The sequence below is a fragment of the Bos indicus x Bos taurus genome, chromosome 4 (assembly GCF_003369695.1).
Source record: "Bos indicus x Bos taurus breed Angus x Brahman F1 hybrid chromosome 4, Bos_hybrid_MaternalHap_v2.0, whole genome shotgun sequence".
Classification (NCBI taxonomy): domain Eukaryota; kingdom Metazoa; phylum Chordata; class Mammalia; order Artiodactyla; family Bovidae; genus Bos; species Bos indicus x Bos taurus.
In genome coordinates, this window is record NC_040079.1 from 81,883,189 (window position 1) to 81,906,452 (window position 23,264).

At 34.8% G+C, this 23,264-nt stretch overlaps 1 protein-coding gene across 6 annotated transcripts in view; it reads right to left on the reverse strand.

Annotated features, from left to right (window-relative positions):
* Positions 1-360: 360 nt before the first annotated feature.
* PCLO (piccolo presynaptic cytomatrix protein) overlaps positions 361-23,264 on the reverse strand; it is a 391,952-nt gene continuing 369,048 nt past the window's right edge. For all 6 annotated transcript variants that reach the window (XM_027539836.1, XM_027539833.1, XM_027539835.1 and 3 more), the window contains 3 exons: positions 7,527-7,661; positions 6,943-7,088; positions 361-5,042 (listed from right to left, as the gene is read on the reverse strand). In XM_027539836.1, coding sequence (XP_027395637.1) covers positions 4,902-5,042; positions 6,943-7,088; positions 7,527-7,661 — 422 coding nt within the window. In that variant the 3' untranslated portion in view covers positions 361-4,901. The remainder of the gene's footprint in view (positions 5,043-6,942; positions 7,089-7,526; positions 7,662-23,264) is intronic.

A 23,264-nucleotide genomic window follows, 5' to 3' on the forward strand; every position in this document is an offset into this window, starting at 1 on the left:
TAAAATGTCCTTGCCATAGAAAGAAAGTTATCAAATATGTAAGTCCATTCAAAGAGGAACCCACTGGCTCAAAAGGGTAAATTTAAGGCTTAATAAGAGTAACAAGTTCAATGAATTAAAATGTATCAAATATGTTAAAAGTTCAATTTCTTGATCTGGGTGGTTGTTTTAAGAGTGTCTGATATAGTAATTTATTAAGTTACACATTTAATTCTGTTTTCTGTATTTGTGCTGTTTAAAATGTACTTTTTAAACTGAGTGAATGAACTCATCATATAATTTTCAGAAAAAATATTCCAGAAAGTTCTATTTCTATGTTAAGTATCAATATATCAAGTTGATAAAAACAGGCAGCCCAAGTTGAATTTTCAATATTTATTAGTAAGGCTGAGGCCACAGCCTTTATACAGCACAATTTGCATAAGTTATCAAGATACATCTTGTATACAATCACAAAACCAAGACATATTTTTACATAGAGTAAAACTCAAGACAGATTTACAAGCATTTCTATACAATTCTCATGTATTTCAGTTCAATTTATATAACCTTTAGCCCAAGAATTTTTCATTAGATTTCATTAGATGGTTCATTAGATTTTTGAGAGATTTGGGTAGAACAGAAAAAAGAACACATTAGCAAATCACCAACACGGCATGCAACATATAGTTAGAAACAAGACATATCTCCAAGTACTCTATTTTTTATTTTTAAACCAATTTTATTAGGTTTTTATCTTCAGTTCAGACAAGAAACTTATTTCCTTTAACATCGGATGTGTTTTTGTTAGGATACCAGCACACACATTAATTGGTAGTGGGAGCACCTGAGCACATCACCAACAAATATACATACACAATCAAACAAGAATCATATTCACATGCTGAATGCCACAGGGAATTAATATTTCAACTTCGTCTAGTATACCAAATGGAGAGTTATGTACAGGGTAACGAATTAAGAAAATGCTCTCAATCTACCTATCAGAGAAGGAATCATTTGATTAAATGATTTTTATTTAAAGGGAGTCTTTAATAATAACAACATGGAACATACAGAAAACATCAATGTGTCATATTCAATGAGAATATCTGTTTCACTCATTCATTCTTGTGTCACATCAAAGGCAAGTTATTATTAAAGAGACAGCTCATAATTATTCACTGAGCTTTCTTTTACTTCCAGCTCAAGCTCAAAGAGGGAAAATCACTCTGTCACACATAGAGTTATAAACACATACATAGCTGTAGTTGGCTGCTTTTGGAATATTAGACATTGTAGCAATGAAAATAAGTTTTTAAAAATATTGTTAGTTATGATTTAAATAATAAAGTAAAAAAATACTATAAACATCTTTATGATATCTTAATGAAATGAAACACTGATCAAATCATTTCTAATAAATTGGGCACAATATAGTATATAATTTCATTTTACTTCACATCACCACCAACCTAGTTCACTACCTCTATCACCATGATCATCACAACCGTTCCTATAATAAGAATCAGTATCAGCTGGTTACCAGCTATAATATTCCCACAGTATGACTATTTTAATGTGTGTGATCCATAAAATTAAATCCACTGATATGCTGAAAATATGCATTTATTAATGTGATTAATTACAATATAGGCAACATTAAGGAGCAAAGACAATCACTTCCTCTTAGTCTTGCTTGGATACTCTTCTTTTAAACTGAAATAATAAAGAGTTCAGAGTCACCAAAAGTCTCCTTAACCTTAAGTAAAACAGGGAAACACAAACTTCTTAGTATTATCTATGTCTGTAATGACCATTCTAGACATCCCTGTCTTGTGTAAAAATTCACTCTGTGCTTTTGCTTCACAGCTAAAGGTTTCTTGGGGACCAAATTTTAAACCAAGAAGCAACTTGTGTCTGATGACTCAATGAAATTGTGGGAAAAATTAAGATGCTTTTCAAGGTAAAAGTGCTGTAATTGAATTGATCACATGTTATTTAGAGATTACAAACTTTGTCTCTATTAGGATAAAAAAAGCTAATCCCAATAAAATAAATGAAATAAAAAGTGGAAAATCATGTGCTGTGATATATACAAAAAAGTAAAAAACACCGAGCCCTATTTGCAATTAAAAAAGAAACAGTTTTGTTGTAAGAAGGGTAATCAATATCAGAAGAAATGCATTTGTATAAGGTTCAGTGTTGCATAGAATAATTCCAGTACAATGTAGGTGTTTGGTCAGCTGCAAACTTGGCACGCTTGGCAGGATCTTACACTCTCTGAAGAGGGATGCTGGTGCACAAAAAGAAGCCCTGTCATGAACTCTCTTGATTGGCCTGGCCACATCACCAGTTCTGGAATAGAGGGTCCCCTGTCATGGTAAGATTCCTACTCTCTCATGTCAAATAGCTACCAAGGTATGATCTTTGTTTTGGTGGCAGCTGCTTTTGTGTATTTTAAAAGAAATGGCAACTGTAATGAAGTAAGCTAACTGGTCATGAACCTCTCATGCATACTTCTGGTGTAAGTGGCTGCAGAAGAGGACCCACAGGAGAGTCTCCTTTTAAGGACAAACAATAGAGCCTTTTTATGTCAGCAGAAGATCTTCCTGAACCCTTTCCTTCCCCAATTATGTGATGATTATAAGCTCCCTAAAGTGCTAAATTCTGCTGGAAATATCCATGGCAACCACCAGCAGATCTAGATGTCTCTAAAAATAAAATTCTAGCAATATCAAATCCTTAGTGATCCTCTCACCACATGCTCATTTTACAGCAATAATCAATGATAAAATTGCATTGTCAGGGGAGGGAGATTACAAAGTAGAGGGAAGAAAAGTGACTGTTACCTTTTCTAGACCGGAAAGGAGTGAATTTATATACCTCTATATATAATAAAGATATGTAACATGGAGTTTATTATAAATTATTTAATTTTTAATGTCTTAAATTTAATCAATGTCTGTCAGATTTCAAGTATGTTTTTTCTTTAAAAATGAGAAAATTCAATATCTGACCAATATGTTTCTAGAAAATTTCTCTAATTCCACTAAAACTTCACCCTTGAATAAAGAAGCAGCTTTTAAACTCAGAATTCACAGAGAAGCAATTTATTTTTGTGGGTTTGGGAATAGGATAAGATCAGTATAATTTATTTAATTTATGATAACCCAATTTGTAAATTATTTTTATTAAGTTTTTGACATTAAAAATTTTTTTAACCTTTTTTGGTTAAATGAAAGTTTATATAAGTTCATATTTTAAGAAAATTGGTTTTGGAGTTAATATACTGCTTTTATCCATGTCTTTGCTTACCATTGGTTTCAAAGATGCTTTTTCACATACAAAATTGGGGAAAAAACTGCATAATGCCTCTTCCTCACTTATGTGTATAAAACTACATTTGGAAATGTGCTTTCATCTTTTCTCATAGATCACTTAGTTTGATCACCCCAACATCCCATTAGGAAGGTTAGGAATGTGTAATTCTATTTTCCCACAAATAAGAAAACTGAGGAAAATTGAGTTTAAGTGACATGTGCACGGTGACACTTAGTGGCAGAACCAAGGCCTGAAGCCAGGCTTTGAATCCCAGCTGAGTTCATCTCCTCTAAGTCCATGTAACTTCCTTGTTCATGTTGTTGGTTGATGGGGAAGAGGATGTTTCATTTTAGTGACTTAGACGTTGGTCCTTTTATTCTATATTATTAAAGTAGCTCAAAGAACACTTTCACCTTAATATAACATTGATTTTTCACATATTTTCCCAACACTGATGAACTGGATTACTGTGATACTGTCACTAAAGTAGGACAATAGAGCACTAGGGAGAACTTGAATTTGGTGTCAGGGTTTTCATTTTACAATCAGTTAACATAGTAAGGAAAAAAGAAACTGTGGAAGAGCAGGAAATGACACCAATTAATCAATGTCACAGATTAGTATGATTTGTTTGCCAGAGGAAGAACTTTCTCCCTGTGCATTTATTACTTCAGAGAAAGAAAATATGTGGGATAGTACATTGATTTGCAACTTCACAAAGCACAAGTTATCATGCTTCCTAGAATATGTCCATTTAATCTAGGTCCTTTGGTATGCAGATTGAAAATGTCTTGGATTAAGGGTTATTTATGGAGATTTTCATGTTTTCAACCAAGGTTCCAACAGTTTATGGGACAATATTCTTTTCCATTAGCCAGTCATGGCTTTACTTCTAGATACATGTAATTCCATTTCTACTTAGTATTATTTTCAGTATACATTATTTCAAATTATACAAATGTGCTTTTACAACATGAATTCCAAAATTGGTGTAGTTCACCCTTATAACATTTAGACACAGAGAAAACTTATACAACATGATCTAAAAACTATAATTTCTAAATCTCTGGTCCTCCTTACTTCTTTCTAGTCTGGATACACACTGTGGGTGTATCCTATGTCAGAATCTCAAAACAGTTATCTGAGAAGATGAAGAAGAAAGACTTTTGAAAACTGAGATTTGTTACATCAGTTCCTTCCTTTCAACCAAGCTCTTCTGCATAAAGGATTACTTTTGCCTGCGTTAGAAACCATATTAATCTTTAAGTCTCAGCCTTCAGTTCGCTATAGCTTAACTCTACTCAAAAATGTTTTGCATTAAGTAATCAAAATTTCTCTCACTGTTTTTCGTGACAGCCACAAGAAATCCAAGGTTTCAGAACTCCTTTTTTTCTCTTGTCTTCAATATATGGACTTTTTCTTTTGAGTTTTTTTCTATGTTCCACAACCATACATTTGCAAAGGTTTCAGTATGCTTTTGCTTTTTGTTCCTCTTCTCACGATTACCCCTGAAAACAGCTTAGAACCAATAGTATTCAACTATAGTCGCGATTAAGATTATTTAAAGCACTTTCTATACCCTGAGCAGACACATTTCTTCAGTGGGTTTGAGTAGGACTGACCAAAAGTTTGTGCCAGTTGACTATTCTTTTTCTGAGATCCACTTTGTCAAGCCAGATACAGGCTTCGCCAATCAAGGTCTTTTTCATAAACTTCCCTCCATTGGAAAAAAGTAAAATCTAGAAAAAATAGTCAAAATTATATATCTATTTGTGTGTACATTTTCAACTTCTTTTATGGACATTTACACATCAAAGAACTAACACAGACAAGAAAGGGTGAGGGTGAGAGGAATTAGCAGACATCCTTGTAGGAGAACTAATAACTAAGATGACCTCAAAAGATCTGCATAATATTAATTAATTCACATCAACATTTCCCAAAGGCAGAGACCTATCCTGCAGGACAGAATTCTAGATAAGATATGTGTTATCAGCTAATTCTAACTCAGTTTATGCTTAAATTGATAGAAAGTTTCAGAAAAGAACTTAACTAGTTTATGAAAAACCAACTCAAATACAAAATTATTTGAGTGGTAAGTAAATAAGTAAGAGTTTACAAGGCAGATAGAACATAACATTGATTTTAAATACCATTTACTTTACTGGGGATTTTACTATAGTAAGCTCTTCTAAAGTGGTTTCTTGTCATATGTAGAATTTACATTAGTTGAAATTCCATGGGATCTCAAACTCAAGAATTTTTTTTTTTAGGGATCAGTTGAAAGAAAGGTAGAGACAAGGTAGAGACAGCCATTAATCCTTGACAATTCTCTTACTCTCTCTCTTTCTTTTTGGAATCTCCTTCAGATAATTCATCTTTATTCCTGGCCAAAATTTACTTTTATGTTTCTGACTTCAAAATCTACTCTTCTATCTTTTCAAGCCTTTGATTTTGTGATTTCAAATTGCCTAATTATATATTTCATTTGGACCTGCCCTCATCAAATTTATTACATTTCAGACAAACTCATGATTTTTTTCTCCCTCTATCCCTTCTTTAACTACTCAGCCTCTGTGCCTGACACATCTGTTCACACAGACTTCAGAGTGTCTTTTAATCTTATTATTCCCTTTAACTCTAATGTCAGTTAATCCTCTCAATGCAGTTTTTGCTTTGTAATATGTCTTACATTAGTCTCCAGCACAGGCCTTCATTTAAGTACCAAAAGCATGGTCTTCTCGTCCCACATTTTTCATCATTACCCTCCCTCCTCTTTCTCCTTTCTCATTCCTTGTCTCTACATCTACCAAAGGCATACTATGTATAAGCATTGTGCTAGGCTGCAGAAGACAGAGCAATGAAAATCAAGCTTTGCACCAGAGAAGTTGATAGTACAAAAACAGTGGCAGGTAAGTACATAAATGGTTGTGCAAAACTGGGAGTGATGGCCTAATAAGATAAGCAAAACATGTGAATAAGATGTGATGAAGTATACCACAGCCATCAGTAAAGAGATGACTTTACATTGAAAGATGTGGAATATTGTAAGAGATGGAGAGAAATGAAGAAGGGAGTACTGAAGGGGAGGAAAAATACAAGCAAACAATCCAAGAATGTGAAGATTCTGGTGTGACTGAAGTAAAGAGTGAGTGGAAAAGTATACAAAGAGATGAAATTAAATGGAATACAATTAAATTAAATACATATAACTCACTTTAGAGGATTCTGAATGGGTCAGGCTAACAGTGAATCATTGGAGGGTCATCTAGTCAGTGTTTTTAAAAGATATCTCTGCCAGTAGTGTGATAAAATGAATTAAAAGCATAAGATAATGATGGCAAGTAGGCCAGGTATAGTGCTGAAATGATGTGCATAATAAAGATGAAGACCCAAAGAGGATCAGTGGCAGTGAGTGTGAAAAAAAAATCTGTATAAATGAAACTGAGTAGGTAAGATAGAGGCTAATTGGATGGGGTGAATGGGTTGTGGAATTTTCAAGGGCCCCTGGAAAGTTACCTCTAAAATTAACTTGTAAAATGTCACATAGTATATGATTGGCATATAAATATTGAATAATTAAACAGTAAATAAGTACAGTATAGGTGAAAATTTAAAAATAGGAACGGTATGAGTTACCTGAAGAGAATGTCCAGCAGGACTTAGGCTGAATCTAAAAGTCTCATTGAATGAAGGCTCTCGATCATGTCTACATACTCTTGTTTTTTTCTTGATCACCTTTTTTTGGGTAGATATGTTCATCACATATAGTTTCACATATAAATCTGAAAATAAGAATTCAGCTTATTAAGTGTCTACTAACAATACATTTATACAATTAGCATTATAATTGTATTCTGGGAGCTTCCCTACATTTTACATAAAGCCAGTAGACTGTGAACAACTTGTTTCAGACAACATAGAGCAATTAAAATATACCTAATTAAAACACACCAATTTTCTTAGCAGTTTAAATGTTTACTTGTATAATAAATATATCACTCTATGTTGGAAAAAAATCTAATTTTTAACCAGTAAAATATCAATTTGCTTTATATAAGATTAGATTTATAAGATTATAAATTAATTCTTATTTCATATTTTTTTTCAGATATATTTGATACACAGTCCAAATTTTAGTTAGCATTTTCTAGGGCATTTAGTTCATTCTCCTAAGGAGTTCTTAGATACATTATATTGCTTATTATCATAAAATTAGATACCTGGTAAGTGATCAGGAGATTTAAATTTGTAGGTAATATTTCTACACTGTAGGATTTCAACTATTAGTTGTTCCCCATCTGTCTTCATTTCTTTCTTCAATGCAATCTTGATTTCTCCCATTACCTGAGTTTTAACTGGAACAATTTAATTAAAAAGTTAAGGAATATGTCATGTCATATATTAACTGGTTCATTCAATAAGTTTTTTGTACATTCATTTTTTGAGCGTTTACCAAGAGCTCAACATCTTATCATATCCTATGGATACACAGATGAACAGAATACAGTCCAAGCCCTTAAGGAGTAGAAAGTTTCACAGGAAAACTAATAAATTATAAACTTAAAATGAGGTATGTTATGTATAATGATAAGCTAGTAACATGAGAGGTATGCAGGAAATGTAAGTAGGTGTCACTCAACTGTAGATTTTTAGGACAAAAGAGGTAATAGATGAGACAATAGGAGACTGTAGAAAGATAGTCGTACATACAAATAATAGAATTCTAATTTATAGCAAACATTAAGTCAAGTGAAATACAAGAAGCTGTCTGCCAACAGTTGCTCACTACCTACAAGGCTTACAAAGGAACACTTGCTAACACAACTAAATGTAGTTGTGTATTATATCTACTTCCATTCTATTTTCTTTGTAAGAGAAGTGGCCAACAAGAATATATAGTAATAAAATTGCACTAGGGAAAAATATGAGTGATTTAAATGAATTCAAGACATTCTTCTTCTAGTATTTATCTTGGATCTTTATATTAGTGAAGAAGCAATTCATGCTAGGTCAAACTCTATGTTGATTTCAATGGATTTTCTCTCCTATATTGATTCATACATTTATTCACTTACTCATTCACCAACAAATATTTTATTTCCCACTCTACTTTGTGATAAGCACTCTGTTAGGAAGAATGGATACAATGGTAAGCCATCATACACATGCTTACTGGTTTTATGGTTTTTCAGTCTATTGGGAAGAAGTACTTCAGTGAAATAATTTATTCAGTAAAGGTACAATTAGAGAGAGAGAAGATGTTCTGATGTATAAAAGCATGGTTACAATAAAGTCTAGGAAAGAACTTCATGAGCTGAAACCAGAAGAATAAGAAAGCATTAACTAGGTGATATGGATGGAGAAGAACATCCTAAAGAGAAGGAACAGTGTGTCCACAAAAGGCAACATCACTGGACCAAGGAACTAAATAAATATTCATGGGATTATAATATACTGTTAAGTGGTGCTATGTTTAGAATTTGCATTTTATCTTTAGAACAATTGAAATCCAGTGAAGGTCTTTAACACGGATGTAGATCATTTGTTCTCATATGTTTCAATCTCAGGCTTTCTTTATATTACAAAAAGAAAACACTGGTCCTCAAAGAACATTAAAGTTTCTAATTAAAAAGTAAAAGTATACATTTACAAATATTTATTCATTGGTTCCATTAAAATGACAAGAATATACCTGTAAGTAGGGATTTTAATGAAAAATAACCATAATTTAAAAAAACAGTGAGGCATGTACAGATTAATGTAATTATCTGTACTTGGCTTAATAGTGGATGGCTGAATTCTCATACTTGTTTCTACATTAAATCCAGTTCAATATGTTGTATTAGTTGAAATATATGATGGTCTTACATATATACATAGTTGGAAAATGAAGAAGTATTTTAGTATCCTTTTCAGATAACTGTGGACAATCTTTGATACTACCAAAACATGAAAAGTAGTGTTTCTTTTTTTTAAAGATTAATGGAAATGTAGAATCTGAAACCATATCAATGAACTTTTTTTGTACTTTTACTTTAAAATACTATAGTCTATCTTGTACCTCGAATGGATCATTTAACTTTACCTGAATTGGTAACATCATATACTATTTATTTTGTAAAATAATGGTCTATTGAGTTATGTAGGTCTTCAAAAATCTGACACAATTCATACAATATTAAAAACACTTTTGTTAATATCACCACCCATATCATGAAAAAAGTCTGAATTATGAAAAGCTGTCAAGCTCAGGGAAGCAGATAAAAGTTTTAGAAAATTTCATTTTTACTTAGAAGTTGATTTTTGTCATTGCCAACAACTACTGTCATTGTTTTCTTAAAGTGACAAATTCATTTTGTTAATTTTTTAGAAAATGGCTGCTGAATGTACCATGGACTTTGTTAAGTGAATGCTGCAAAAAATTTATTTTTCATTCAAATCTCAAGACAGAGAGCAAAACCTCATCAATCAGGGCAGCAACTTTATCTGTAAAACAGGTATATTTCTTTCCTCCAAACCCATAAGAAATCAGACAGAACTAATACTGCTCCATTCCTCAAACTGTAACTGAGATGGAGGGGAATAAAAGAGTATTCTAAATGATAGGGAGGGAGTCAAGGACAACACCCCAACTATTTGAAGCTAATAGGAGCTAAAGTCAGAAATGATCACATCAATTAGCATGATGAAAGGAAAAAAACAAAACTAATTTTTCTGGAAAAAATTCATGGTTATAGGTGGTAGGTTCAGAAACTCCAACTTGCCAGCATATAAAATTTGTTGTTGTTGTTTCACTTTCTCACTTCTGAAGAAAGGTGGAATTAAAAACTTGTTAACTAACATTCTCAAATCATCACATTGCCTATTTTTTTCTTGGAAGGTTAAATTCACATGCTCCATAGTGTGATACTTGTGAAGCTCTTGTTAAGTTTTTCCTACTCAAAGACGGTTCCAGCTTGTTCTTTACTGTTTCTACTAAAAGTAAAAAAGAGACAGGTCTACTGAGGTGGTCTCAAAGGATGTATGCATTAATTATGAGTTATCACTATCAATCATGCTTATCCTTTTATAGCTACAAAATGCCTTTGTCATTGAAATCAAATGCATGGATTGTGACAAAAACCTCTGTGTCCACTCCCTCCACAGGTTGGGGGAGATTGGTGGATGGGAGGGACAGTAACACCAGATCATCTTGAGCCTTTGAACCAAAGGAGACAACACACACAGAGAGGACACGTGAGGGTGTTACGTAATCTTGTTTGGAATAGAGAGCAAAGTAGCAATAAAAATTTCTTTGACCAGCCTCCAGGTCTCTTAGTTTCCCAAAACTTCCATTTTAGCTGTATTAATAATACAGCTAAATAGAAATTAATCCTACTCCAGAGAAGATATTTATCCTACAACATGGCACATAGCTCTGATTACGAGTAGAAAGAACATTGTCTTTTCTCCACTGTATATTCTTGGCTCCATTGCTGTAGATTAACTGACTGTAGGTGTGTGGGTTTATTTTTGGGCTCTCTATTTGTTCCATTTATCTGAATATCTGTTTTGGTACCAATACTATGCTGTTTTGATTACTGTAGCTTTGTAATATTGTCTGAAGTCTAGGAGGGTTATGCCTCTAGCTTTGTTCTTTTTCCTCAGGATTGCTTTGGCAATTCTGAGTGTTTTATGGTTCCATATAAATTTGGGATTATTTGCTCTAGCTCTGTGAAAAATGTCATGGGTAATTTGATAGAGATCACATTAAATCAGTAGATTGCTTTGGGCAGCATTATCATTTTAACAATATTAATTCATCCAATCCAAGAGCATGGAATCTTTTTCTATTTCTTTGAATTATCTTCAATTTCCTTTATTACTGTTTTATAGTTCTTAGTGTATAAGCCTTTAATCTCCTTGAACAGGTTTATTCTACTTTAAAAGGGATTTTTTTTAACTTTCTCTTTCTGATATTCATTGCTAGTGTAAACAATTGCAACAGATTTCTGTATGTTAATCTTGTATCTTGCTATCTTGCTGAATTCATTTATCAGTTCGAGGAGTTTTTGTGTGGAGTGCTGCTGGGAAAGCGGGACAGCCACATGTAAATCGACGAGGTTGGAACACACCCCCATACCATACACAAAAATAAACTCAAAATACACAATACAACTCCTACAAAAAAACACAGGCAAAACATTTTCTGACATAAATAACATTAATGTTTACTTAGGACAGTGTCCCAAGGCAATAGAAATAAAAGTAAAAATAAGCAAATGAGACCTAATCATACTTACAAGCTTTTGCACAGCAAATGAAACCATAAACAAAATTAAAAGACAATCTATGGACTGGGAGAAAATATTTGCAAATGATGCAACTGACAAAGGTTTAATTTCCAAAAAATACAAATAGCTCATACAACTCAATAACAACAACAACAACAAAAGCCCAAAACAGCCCAATAAAAAAGTGAGTAGAAGACATATGTAGACATTTCTCCAAAGAAGACATACAGACAGTGAACAGATACATTTGCCAAAGTAAAAACAACACCCAGCTGTGGATGTGACTGGTGATGGAGGTAAGTCCAATGCTATAAAGAACAATATTGCATAGGAACCTGAAATGTTAGGTCCATGAATCAAGGCAAATTGGAAGTGGTGAAACAGGAGATGTCAAGAGTGAACATAGACATTTTAGGAATCAGTGAACTAAAATGGACTGGAATGGGTGAATTTAACTTAGACCATTATATCTACTACTATGGGTAAGAATCCCTTAGAAGAAATGGAGTAGCCCTCATAGTCAATGAAAGAATTTGAAATGCAGTACTTGGGTGCAATCTCAAAAACAACAGAATGATCTCTGCTCAGTTTCAAGGCAAACCATTCAATATCACAGTAATCCAAATCTATGCCCCGACCAGTAATGCTGAAGAAGCTGAAGGTGAAGAGGTCTATGAGGACCTACAAGACTTTCTAGAACTAACAACCAAAAAAGATGTCCTTTTCATTACAGGGGACTGGAATGCAAAGTAGGAAGTCAAGAGATACCTGGAGTAACAGGCGAATTTGGCCTTGGAGTACAAAGTGAAGCAGGGCAAAGGCTAACAGAGTTTTGCCAAGAGATTACACTGATCATAGCAAACACCCTCTTCCAACAACACAAAAGATGACTCTACACATGGATGTCACCAGATGGTCAATACCAAAATCAGACTGATTATATTCTTTGCAGCCAAAAGATGAAGAAGCTCTATGCAGTCAGCAAAAACAAGGTCAGGAGCTGACTGTGGCTTAGATCATGAACTCCTTATTGCTGAATTCAGACTTAAATTGAAGAAACTAGGGGAAACCAATAGACCATTCAGGTATGACCTAAATCAAATCCCTTATGATTATAAGTGACAAATAAATTTAAGGAGTTACATCTGATAGAGTGCCTGAAGAACTATGGATGGAATTTTGTGACATTGTACAGGAGGCAGTGATCAAAACCATACCCAGGAAAAAGAAAGGCAATAAGGCAAAATGGTTGTCCAAGGAGGCAAATTACAAATAGCTGAGAAAAGAGAAGTGAAAGGCAAAGGAGAAAAGGAAAGATATACCCATCTGAATGCAGACTTCCAAAGAATAGCTAGGAGAGATAAGAAAGCCTTCTTCAGTGATCAATGCAAAGAAATAGAGGAAAACAATAGAATGGGAAAAACTAGAGATTGCTTCAAGAAAATTAGAAATACTAAGGGAACATTTCATGCAAAGATGGGTACAATAAAGGACAGAAATGGTATGGACCTAACAGAAGCAGAAGATATTAAGAAGAGGTGGCAGGAATACACAGAAGAACTGTACAAAAAAGATCTTCATGACCCAGATAATCACGACGGTGTAGAGCCAGACATCCTGGAATGTGAAGCCAAGTGGGCCTTAGAAAGCATCACTACGAACAAAGCTAGTGGAGGTGATGGAATTCCAGTGGAGCTATTTCAAATCCTGAAAGATGATGCTGTGAAAGTGCTGCACTCAATATGCCAGCAAATTTGGAAAACTCAGCAGTGGCCATAGGACTGGAAAAGGTCAGTTTTCTTTCCAATCCCAAAGAAAGGCAATGCCAAAGAACGCTCAAACTACCACACAATTGCACTCATCTCACATGCTAGTAAGGAGAAGGCAATGGCACCCCACTCCAGTACTCTTGCCTGGAAAATCCCATGGTCAGAGGAGCCTGGTAGGCTGCAGTCCATGGGGTCGCTAAGAGTCAGACACAACTGAGTGACTTCACTTTCACTTTTCACTTTCATGCATTGGAGAAGGAAATGGCAACCCACTCCAGTGTTCTTGCCTGGAGAATCCTAGGGACGGGGGAGCCTGGTGGGCTGCTGTCTATGGGGTCGCACAGAGTCAGACACGACTGAAGTGACTTAGCAGTGGCAGCAGCACACGCTAGTAAAGTATTGCTCAAAATTCTCCAAGCCAGGCTTCAGCAATACGTGAACTGTGAGCTTCCAGAAGTTCAAGCTGGATTTAGAAAAGCCAGAGGAACCAGAGATCAAATTGCCAACATCCATTGGATCATTAAAAAAGCAAGATAAAAACATCCACTTCTGCTTTATTGACTACGCCAAAGCCTTTGACTGTATGGATCACAACAAACTGTGGAGAATTCTTAAAGAGATGGGAATACCAGACCACCTGACCTGCCTCCTGAGAAATCTGTATGCAGGTCAGGAAGCAACAGTTAGAACTGGACATGGAACAACAGACTGGTTCCAAATCGGGAAAGGAGCACGTCAAGGCTGTTTATTGTCACCTTGCTTATTTAACTTCTATGCAGGGTACATCATGCAAAATGCCAGCTAGATGAAGTACAAGCTGGAATCAAGATTACTGGCAGAAATATCAATATGCTCAGATATGCAGATGACACCACCCTTATGGCAGAAAGTGAAGAACTAAAGAGCCACTTGATAAAAGTGAAAGAGGAGAGTGAAAAATTTGTCTTAAAACACAACATTCAGAAAACTAAGATCATGGCATCTGGTCCCATCACTTCATGGCAGATAGATGGGGAAACAATGGAGACAGTGACAGACTTTATTTTTTTGGGCTCCAAAATCACTGCAGATGGTGACTGCAGCCATGAAATTAAAAGATGTTTGCTCCTTGGAAGAAAAGCTATGGCAAACCTAGACAGCATATTATAAAGCAGAGATATTACTTTGTCAACAAGGTCCGGCTAGTCAAGGCTATGGTTTTTCCAGTAGTCATGTATGGATGTGAGAGTTGGATGATAAAGAAAGCTGAGTGCTGAAGAATTCATGCTTTTGAATTCTTGTTGGAAAAGACTCCTGAGAGTCCCTTGGAGTGCAAGGATATCAAACTGGTCAATCCTAAAGGAAATCATTCCTGAATACTCATTGGAAGGACTGATGCTGAAGCTAAAACTCCAAGACTTTGGCCACCTGATGCGAAGAACTGACTCCCTGGAAGAGACCTTGATCCTGGAAAAGACTGAAGGCAGGAGGAGAAGGGGACGACAGAGGATGAGATGGTTGGATGGCATCACTGACTCTATGGACATTAGTTTGAGTAAGCTCTGGGAGTTGGTGATAGACAGGGAAGCCTGGTGTGCTGCAGTCCATGAAATCGCAAAGAGTAGGACATGACTGAGCAACTGAACTTAACTGAATAGACACAGGAAAAGATACTCAACACTGCTTGCTAATTATTTAAGAAATGCAAACCAAACATACACTGAACAGAAAGGACACTATTAAAATGTCAACAAATAACAAATACTGGAGAAAGTGCAAAGAAAAGAAAACCCTTCTACTTTGTCAGTAGGAATGTAAACTGGTACGGCCACTATGAAAGCAGTACAGAGGTTCCTCAAAAAACTAAAAATAGAGTTACTGTATGATATGGTAATCCCATTCCTGGGCTTATCTGTGGACAAATTACGATTCAAAAAGATACATACACCCCAATGTTCATATCAGCACTATTTACAATAGTCAAAAGACATGGAAACAACTTATATGTCCATGGACAGAAGAATAGATAAAGAAGATGTGATCAATATATATATAATGGAGTATTACTCAGTCATGAAAAGAATGAAATAATGCCCTTTGCAGCAACACAATGGACCTAGAGATTATTATATGAAATAAAGTCAGAATGAGAAAGGCAATTACCATATGATATCACTTATTTGCAGAATTTAAAATATGACACAAATAAGCTTATTTATGAAACATAGACAGACTCATAGACATAGAGAAATGACTTGTAGTTGCCAAAGGGGAGGGGACTGGGAGGGGGATGGTTTGGGATTAGCAGATGCACCCTATTATATATGAAAGAATAAACAAGGTCTTACCATGTAGCTTAAGGAATTATACTCAATAACCTGTAATAAAACATAAGGGCTTCCCAGGTGACTCAGTGGTAAAGAATCTGCCTGCCAAGCAGGAGCTGCAGGTTCGATCCCTGTGTTGAGAAGAACCCCTGGAGAAAAAAATGGCAACCCACTCTAGAATTCTTGCCTGGGAAATCCCTAGAGAGAGAAGCCTGGTGGGCTTCAGTCTATGGGGTCACAAAAGACCTGGACACAACTTAGAGATTAAACAACAACAATAAACTGTAATGGAAAATAATATGAAAAAGAAATATGTATATACAACTATAAAGATACATGTTTATCACTTTTGCTATACACCAGAGACTAACACAACGTGCAAATCAACAATATTTCAACTAAAAAAAAAAAGGAATAGAAGGAAGAGGGATATGGAGGGCATAGCTAAAAAATGAGATGACAAAATGATAGGTGGGGTGAAAATGGGGATGCTGCTACTGCTGCTGCTAAGTCGCTTCAGTCATGTCCGACTCTGTGCGACCCCATAGACGGCAGCCCACCAGGCTCCCCCATCCCCGGGATTCTCCAGGCAAGAACACTGGAGTGGGTTGCCATTTCCTTCTCCAATGCGTGAAAATGAAAAGAGAAAGTGAAGTCACTCAGTTGTGCCCAACTCTTAGCGATCCCATGGACTGCAGCCTACCAGGCTTCTCCGTTCATGGGATTTTCCAGGCAAGAGTACTGGAGTGGGGTGCCATTTCCTTCTCCAGAAAATGGGGATAAGAGAGGTAAATGCAAATAATCCCATTTAAAAGCTATTAATACATTAGACACATCCTGGGAACGAAATGAAGTAAGATAGAAATCAATCCTATTGTCACAGAATGAAGAAAGGCTTAGGATGATACAGAGAAAAATAAAGAGTAAAGAAGTTTCAGAATAATGATGGATATGTTAGAACCAAAAAATATGATCTGTTATAATTAATTGCTCCAGAAAAAAAGTAAAAACTAAATTCAAGAGAACAGAAAATAAGATCTATTTAAAATATAAATGTATTTACTTAAAACAATAGAAGAGTGAACATCTGGGTCAAAAGACTATTGTATATTCCTGGAGATCACAAGTTCATATACTGATATATCCAACTTAAGCTACTTCAAGTATACTGAAAGTGTTTTTAAAAATCCAGGGGAAAAACTAAGTTCCCCCAAAATGTAACAGACTGCTTTCCTAAAATATTTCAAAGATTGTGTAAAGGATATAGAACCTGTAATAATGAGTGAAAGAAAAAGAGATTAAAGAGAGAGGAAGAAAGGGAATGAATGGAAAATTTGAAGAAGAAATCCAGGAGACCAATACATAATGGAAGAGGAAAAGTGGAAGAAAGTATAAGAGTATCGATTTCCTTTGTGCAGAGTTAATACAATTAAAATTTGAAATGTAGTATTAAAATACATAATTACTTACTCTCTTAATATTTTCAACTTTGTTTATTAAACTTAGTGAGATTTTTTTATAGACTATGGCTAAAATTTATTGAAATATTTTACATGTCTAAAATACTTATTGAGATTAAGCTTGTCTTGTTTTCACTGTATTACTTTTCTTAGATTAAAAATCAATAAATCATTTTTGATAAAGAACAGGAATAATTTAATTCAATTTTAACAAAATTGTGTGTGTGTCCCTTTATCTCTTTAGTTAACTGAAGTAAGTGTAACTGTAAAATTGGTTTATTTTTATCTTCCACAGCTTTCTTTTTTTTCACACTCTCTTGTGATTTATTCTCCTTTAAGATATGCAGTGTTCTTTCAACTTTTATGTTTTCTTAAAAAAGAGTTTACATATATTTTATCTTTGAAAAGCTGTGTTTTTTGAATCTATATGGAATATTTATATACATACTTATATCTAGATCTCCAACTAATTTGTGATTTTAGTAAGGTATATTTTAAGAAAACATTGCAATTAACAAAATACAATCATCATTTCACAACAAGAAATAAGGTTGATGTAATCCCCGTTTTACAGATGAGAAAACAGTGGCTTGAGTATTTTAAGTAACTTGTCAAATTTAAAGTGCTAGGCAGAACTATTTAAACTTCTGGTTTTAAGCACAGGTCTCTATTCTCTCATGAACACCTTATGTTTTCTTATGAATAATACTTTTAAAAACATTGGCTCATTTATGGAAATATTCATATGAAATATTAAAAAAATTATCAGAATGAAAGAATTTTCAGTAGTTCTTTTGCTATTTTATCTTACCTGGACATAGGACTTTAGAAAGAAAAGAGGCATAGCAAACAATTATTTTAGTTGGTTAAACAATAGCTGGAAGCTATAGTCTTCCTTTACACACTAGATCAGTTATGCAGATTATTGATATGAAAGGACAAAGCAGCAGTAAATACTTCCAGCAATATTCATTAATTATATGAGATTCTATATGTAACTGGCTTAAATATATAAAGTAATTTAAAATAAGTAAATTCATTAAAAAAATATTTTTTAACTATGTTATTCATATTTTTAACACTTAACTGGATAGAGTGCACTTTGAGGTTTACTCTCTCCCAGAATTGTAAGCATTATATTACAATCTGAGCACCTTTTGCCAACAGGAGACCATTTTAGGCAACAATCTCTTTAGAGGCAGTGTTTGCATTTGCAAATTTTCATTAGTAAATACCACATAACAATGCTTCAGGTTACTGGTGTCAGCTAATGCAGTATGAATTGGTGTTAGGAAGATTCACATTTAGCTCTCACTGTCTAACACCTCATAATTTGTTTCTTAGCTCCTATCACTCATTCCAAACCTAAGAAAAGTTTAATATGGAATTAAGATGGATTTTAAATACTAGGAATTCTGGCTTCTAACCCCATGAGATGGCAGGCCAGTCATCAAATGTCTCTGCTTTGTATTTCTTCATATTGTAAAGTAGAGTATGTAATAAGCTTATTTATAGACTATTTATAATATCACTGTGCACTTTGTAGAATAATATATTTTTAGACATTTTCTGATGTCATCTAAAGATTATTTAGTCCTAGCCCTCTTCTAAACATCTTCCATCCTAGATAAGTTTGTCTGTTTACTCGGAGATTCTAAATCTACTCATTACAGAAAATCTTGATCATGTGCTAATACCTGTCAATAACCAAAGTAGTGGTGCATATTACCTCATGTATAATTACATTGCTTTTCATTTCACTTATTTTTACCCTATCAGTTTGAAGTCTAAATGATGAGCTAAAAAAAAATGTTACCACAACAAAGGTAAATTAACATAATGCCTAAAATGGTAATAATTCAAGAAGCATTAATTCTTATTTCTCAACATTTAATGCAAAGGAAGACCAGTTCTAGAAGTAATTGACAGTTTAGACCTAGCATGTGTTATCTATACCAATAGGCCAATTGCTCAATCTATTCAAAGCAAGCAAACAAAACAAAACAAAAAAAACGTGTCTTGGCATAGTCATATAAATCAATACTTTGTAAAAGGAAATTTCTTTAAAAAAAATGTCTTCTACTTCACTGAGCCTGTTAGAGAGAGGAAGTAAGCTAACTATAATTTGTTCTATTCAACAGTCCTCTATAATTTCCAACCATGTATATCAACCCTACCCTAGAGTCTATGATAAATTTTACCTTCGATGCTGAAATTATACCTCTCTCTTCCAGAAGTTCAAATGGTACTCACTAATTTAACAGTGGTACCCAATAATTATCTAAAATTGGCACTTCCTTTTTCTTTATACCTTGTCCTTGAGTAGCAGGGAAAAGCTATAGATCTTTTAACAAGTCTGGTAATCTTATCTGTAATGAATTTTATCTCCTAGTAAATCACTATTTTCTAGAGGCTGTATTCAAGCCATTCATATGTTTTAAACTTAGTTCTCAGAATTCTGGACAAAGGCATAGAACATTGTATGTGTAGGACTGAGGAGTGAAGAGTCATAGTTTTAAAGGCTTATCCTAGTAATTTAATGTTTGAAAGGGGGAAGAAGCAAAATGAACTAATTTCTTCCTTCTGTAGTACATTAAATTCTATTTCAAGTACCCTCATGAAGCTGACTCTCCATAAATCAGCTTGCTTATACAATGAGAATGACACCACATAGCAGCTCCATTATCTGACTCCTTTTCTACCTCTGTATATAACAGATGACCCTAAATTCTTGGATCCAGTACTTTTTACAAAAACATACCATTAATAAACTGTTAGAGAATTTCCAAGACAGGATTTGTAAATGCTTCATGAAAAGATATAAATAATTTCTTTATAAAGAAATTCAATATATTTGGTTTTCCAAACAAAATGAATCCTCATCCTAAATATATTTAAAGAAATATAATTTTCTACTCTGTCACAGTTTAAGTATACACTTATTTATAACCAAGTGCATAAATACTACTATGATATTTTAGATGGCAATACAAAGTTAATAATTTTAAAGTAACATATGTAAAATTTAGTCACACTATCTCATTTGTCCTAAACCATTTGAAGTAGACAGAGGCATCAATAACTTCACTTTAAAGAAAGGAGACTGCAAAGTTTCAGATCAGATCAGATCAGTTGCTCAGTTGTGTCCGACTCTTTGCGACCGCATGAATCGCAGCACGCCAGGCCTCCCTGTCCATCACCAACTCCTGGAGTTCACCCAGACTCACGTCCATCGAGTCAGTGATGCCATCCAGCCATCTCATCCTCTGTCGTCCCCTTCTCCTCCTGCCCTCAATCCCTCCCAGCATCAGAGTCTTTTCCAATGAGTCAACTCTTGGCATGAGGTGGCCAAAGTACTGGAGTTTCAGCTTTAGCATCATTCCTTCCAAAGAACACCCAGGGCTGATCTCCTTCAGAATGGACTGGTTGGATCTCCTTGCAGTCCAAGGGACTCTCAAGAGTCTTGGTTGACTAATTTGCAAAAATCACATAGCTAAAAAAGATGTTTCCAACAAGACACCGCAAGGTTACTGCCAAAATCCTGATTATCTATTATGTGAGTGATGATGTGCCAAGTTCACGTGTATACTTGTGACTATGTATATATTGAGGGGAGGAAAGTTTGGATTCTTTTTGGTGGGGGGGTGGCTCAAGATTTGTGGGGAAGTTGTACTGGAAAGACCAGGTACAGACAGGGTGAGCATTTGCTCACCCATTTCCTTTCCAAAGTATTAATTTGTGACTCATATACTTCTCAATTTGTTACATGTAGGGAGGTACAATTTACTTGAATGGTATCAACAATGTATTCAATTTATTAAACAACTCTCCTATTTCAGGCATATTAAATCTATAGACTGCTGCCACCTTTTAAGTGTGTAGACTGTGCCTTATTTACCCTTGTCTTTTTAGCCTAGAAAAGATACCTAGAATATATTGGATGTTTAATGGATGAATCTATAAAATTTTTTCTAATCTTTACAGCAAACCTACAAAACATGTATCATTTTCATTTGACTCTTTGGAAAGTGACTTAACAGGCTTGAGGTACGTTAAGAAAGGAGACTCCATGCTCTTCCCATTAAATTAAGCTGAGGCCATATTATACAGAGTGAAGTAAGCCAGAAAGAAAATCACCAATATAGTATACTAACGCATATATATGGAATTTAGAAAGATGGTAATGACAACCCTGTATGTGAGACAGCAAAAGAGACACAGATGTATAGAACAGTCTTTTGGACTCTGTGGGAGAGGGAGGGGGGGGATGATTTGGGAGAATGGCATTAAAACATGTATAATATCATATAAGAAATGAATCGCCAGTCCAGGTTCGATGCAGGACACAGGATGCTTGGGGCTGATGCACTGGGATGACCCAGAGGGATGGTATAGGGAGGGAGGTGGGAGAGGGGGTTCAGGATGGGGAACACATGTACACCCGTGGCGGATTCATGTTGATGTATGGCAAAACCAATACAATATTGTAAGGTAAAAAAAAAATAATAATAATAAAAAATATAAAAAAATAAATTAATTAAGCTGAGGCCATAGATTTGGAGATTCTTCTGGGATTTTTTCAAACTTATGGTTTCTCCCCAAATAAATGCTTTTTGTCAATGTATTAATTGCATTCTCTGTTTATATGCATATACAAGCCTCTGTTACTCAAAGTCAGGGAGAGACATTCTAGTACACGGTCATGTCTCAAGGCTGAGTGCAGCTGAAAGAGGCATTTTGTTATGTTTTCATTAAATGTTTTTTTCAGAGCAGAAGAGTTCTGTAAGCTTTCATTAAGGGCTTTATTTGAAATAACCCAGATTCAAGGAGATATTTTATACAACAATCAGGCATTTGGGCCTAATGTGATTTAAGAGTTTTGTGAAAGTAGGGCAGGACTGCACATTCTTTCCGTCTTCTTATATAAAGAAAGCCTTTCTTTCTGAGACAAAGCCAGAAAGAACGTCATTTTAGAAAGAAAAACACAGATTCTTCTGATTGATCTCCAGTGTTTTGGCATTTTTTTGGTCCCTGTGGTACATGCTCCTTAGCATCCATTTTACTGTGACTGAAAATAACCAGAGTTCTTTAAAAACAAAACAACTTTTGATTAAAACCTCCCATCCATTATCTTGTATAGGACCAAAAAACAAACAAACCAAACTAAAACAACAAAAAACATTAGCTGTTAAGGAATACAAATTGAAACCCTAAAAGGACATTACATTTTAAATATTTGCAGTTATGAAACACCTCTCAAATGCATCAGGAAAAAAAATCCTAAAAGGAATGAAATAGGAGAGCTGGTATGATTAGTGTTAGTTGCTCAGTCATGTCCGACTCTTTGCAACTCCATGAACCATAGCCCACCAGGCTCCTCTGTCCATGGGATTCTCCAGGAAAAAATACTGGAGTGGGTTGCCATTTCCTTCTCCAGTGTTCTTTACTCACTGGAAAAGACCCTGATGCTGGGAAAGATTCAAGGCAGGAGGAGAAGGGGACGACAGAGGATAAGATGGTTGGACGGCATCCCAGACTCGATGGACATGAGTTTGAGCAAGCTCCAGGAGTTGGTGATGGACAGGGAAGCCTGGTGTACTGCAGTCCATGGGGTCGCAAAGAGTTGGCACGACTGAGCAACTGAACTGAACTGAATATTCTTTTCTAGAGATGCATTAAGTTTAAGAAGACAGGCATTGTTTAGACCTCCTATCTAAACTTCTGACCTTTGATCTAAAACCAGGAAGATTACCCATTTAGGAGAAGTGGGTATATTTTCTATTTACAGAAAAATCTTAACATCATCATGTAATGATTTTAGAAAATAAAATCAGATAATAGCATAATGTGAGGGACACTAGAAGCTCCTATGAGAAAAACAGTTTTGTTGGTAAGAGTGAAGCTGCCATCCCACTGTAGAATAATCTCCAGTTTCTCACAGGAGTGGATGGTGATCAGGCAGTCAGGTAACCTCTGCAAAAACCTGAAAAAACCACCTAAATGACAGTTGATTATGAGAGTCATATGCTTACACTGGCCCACTACGTTATTTATATCATTTTGCTTCCTTTCTGCTTAGATTAATTCTGCCACTATTAACACACAGGAATTTTTATCCTCCTGTCAGTTTCAACTGATTCCCCACTTTAT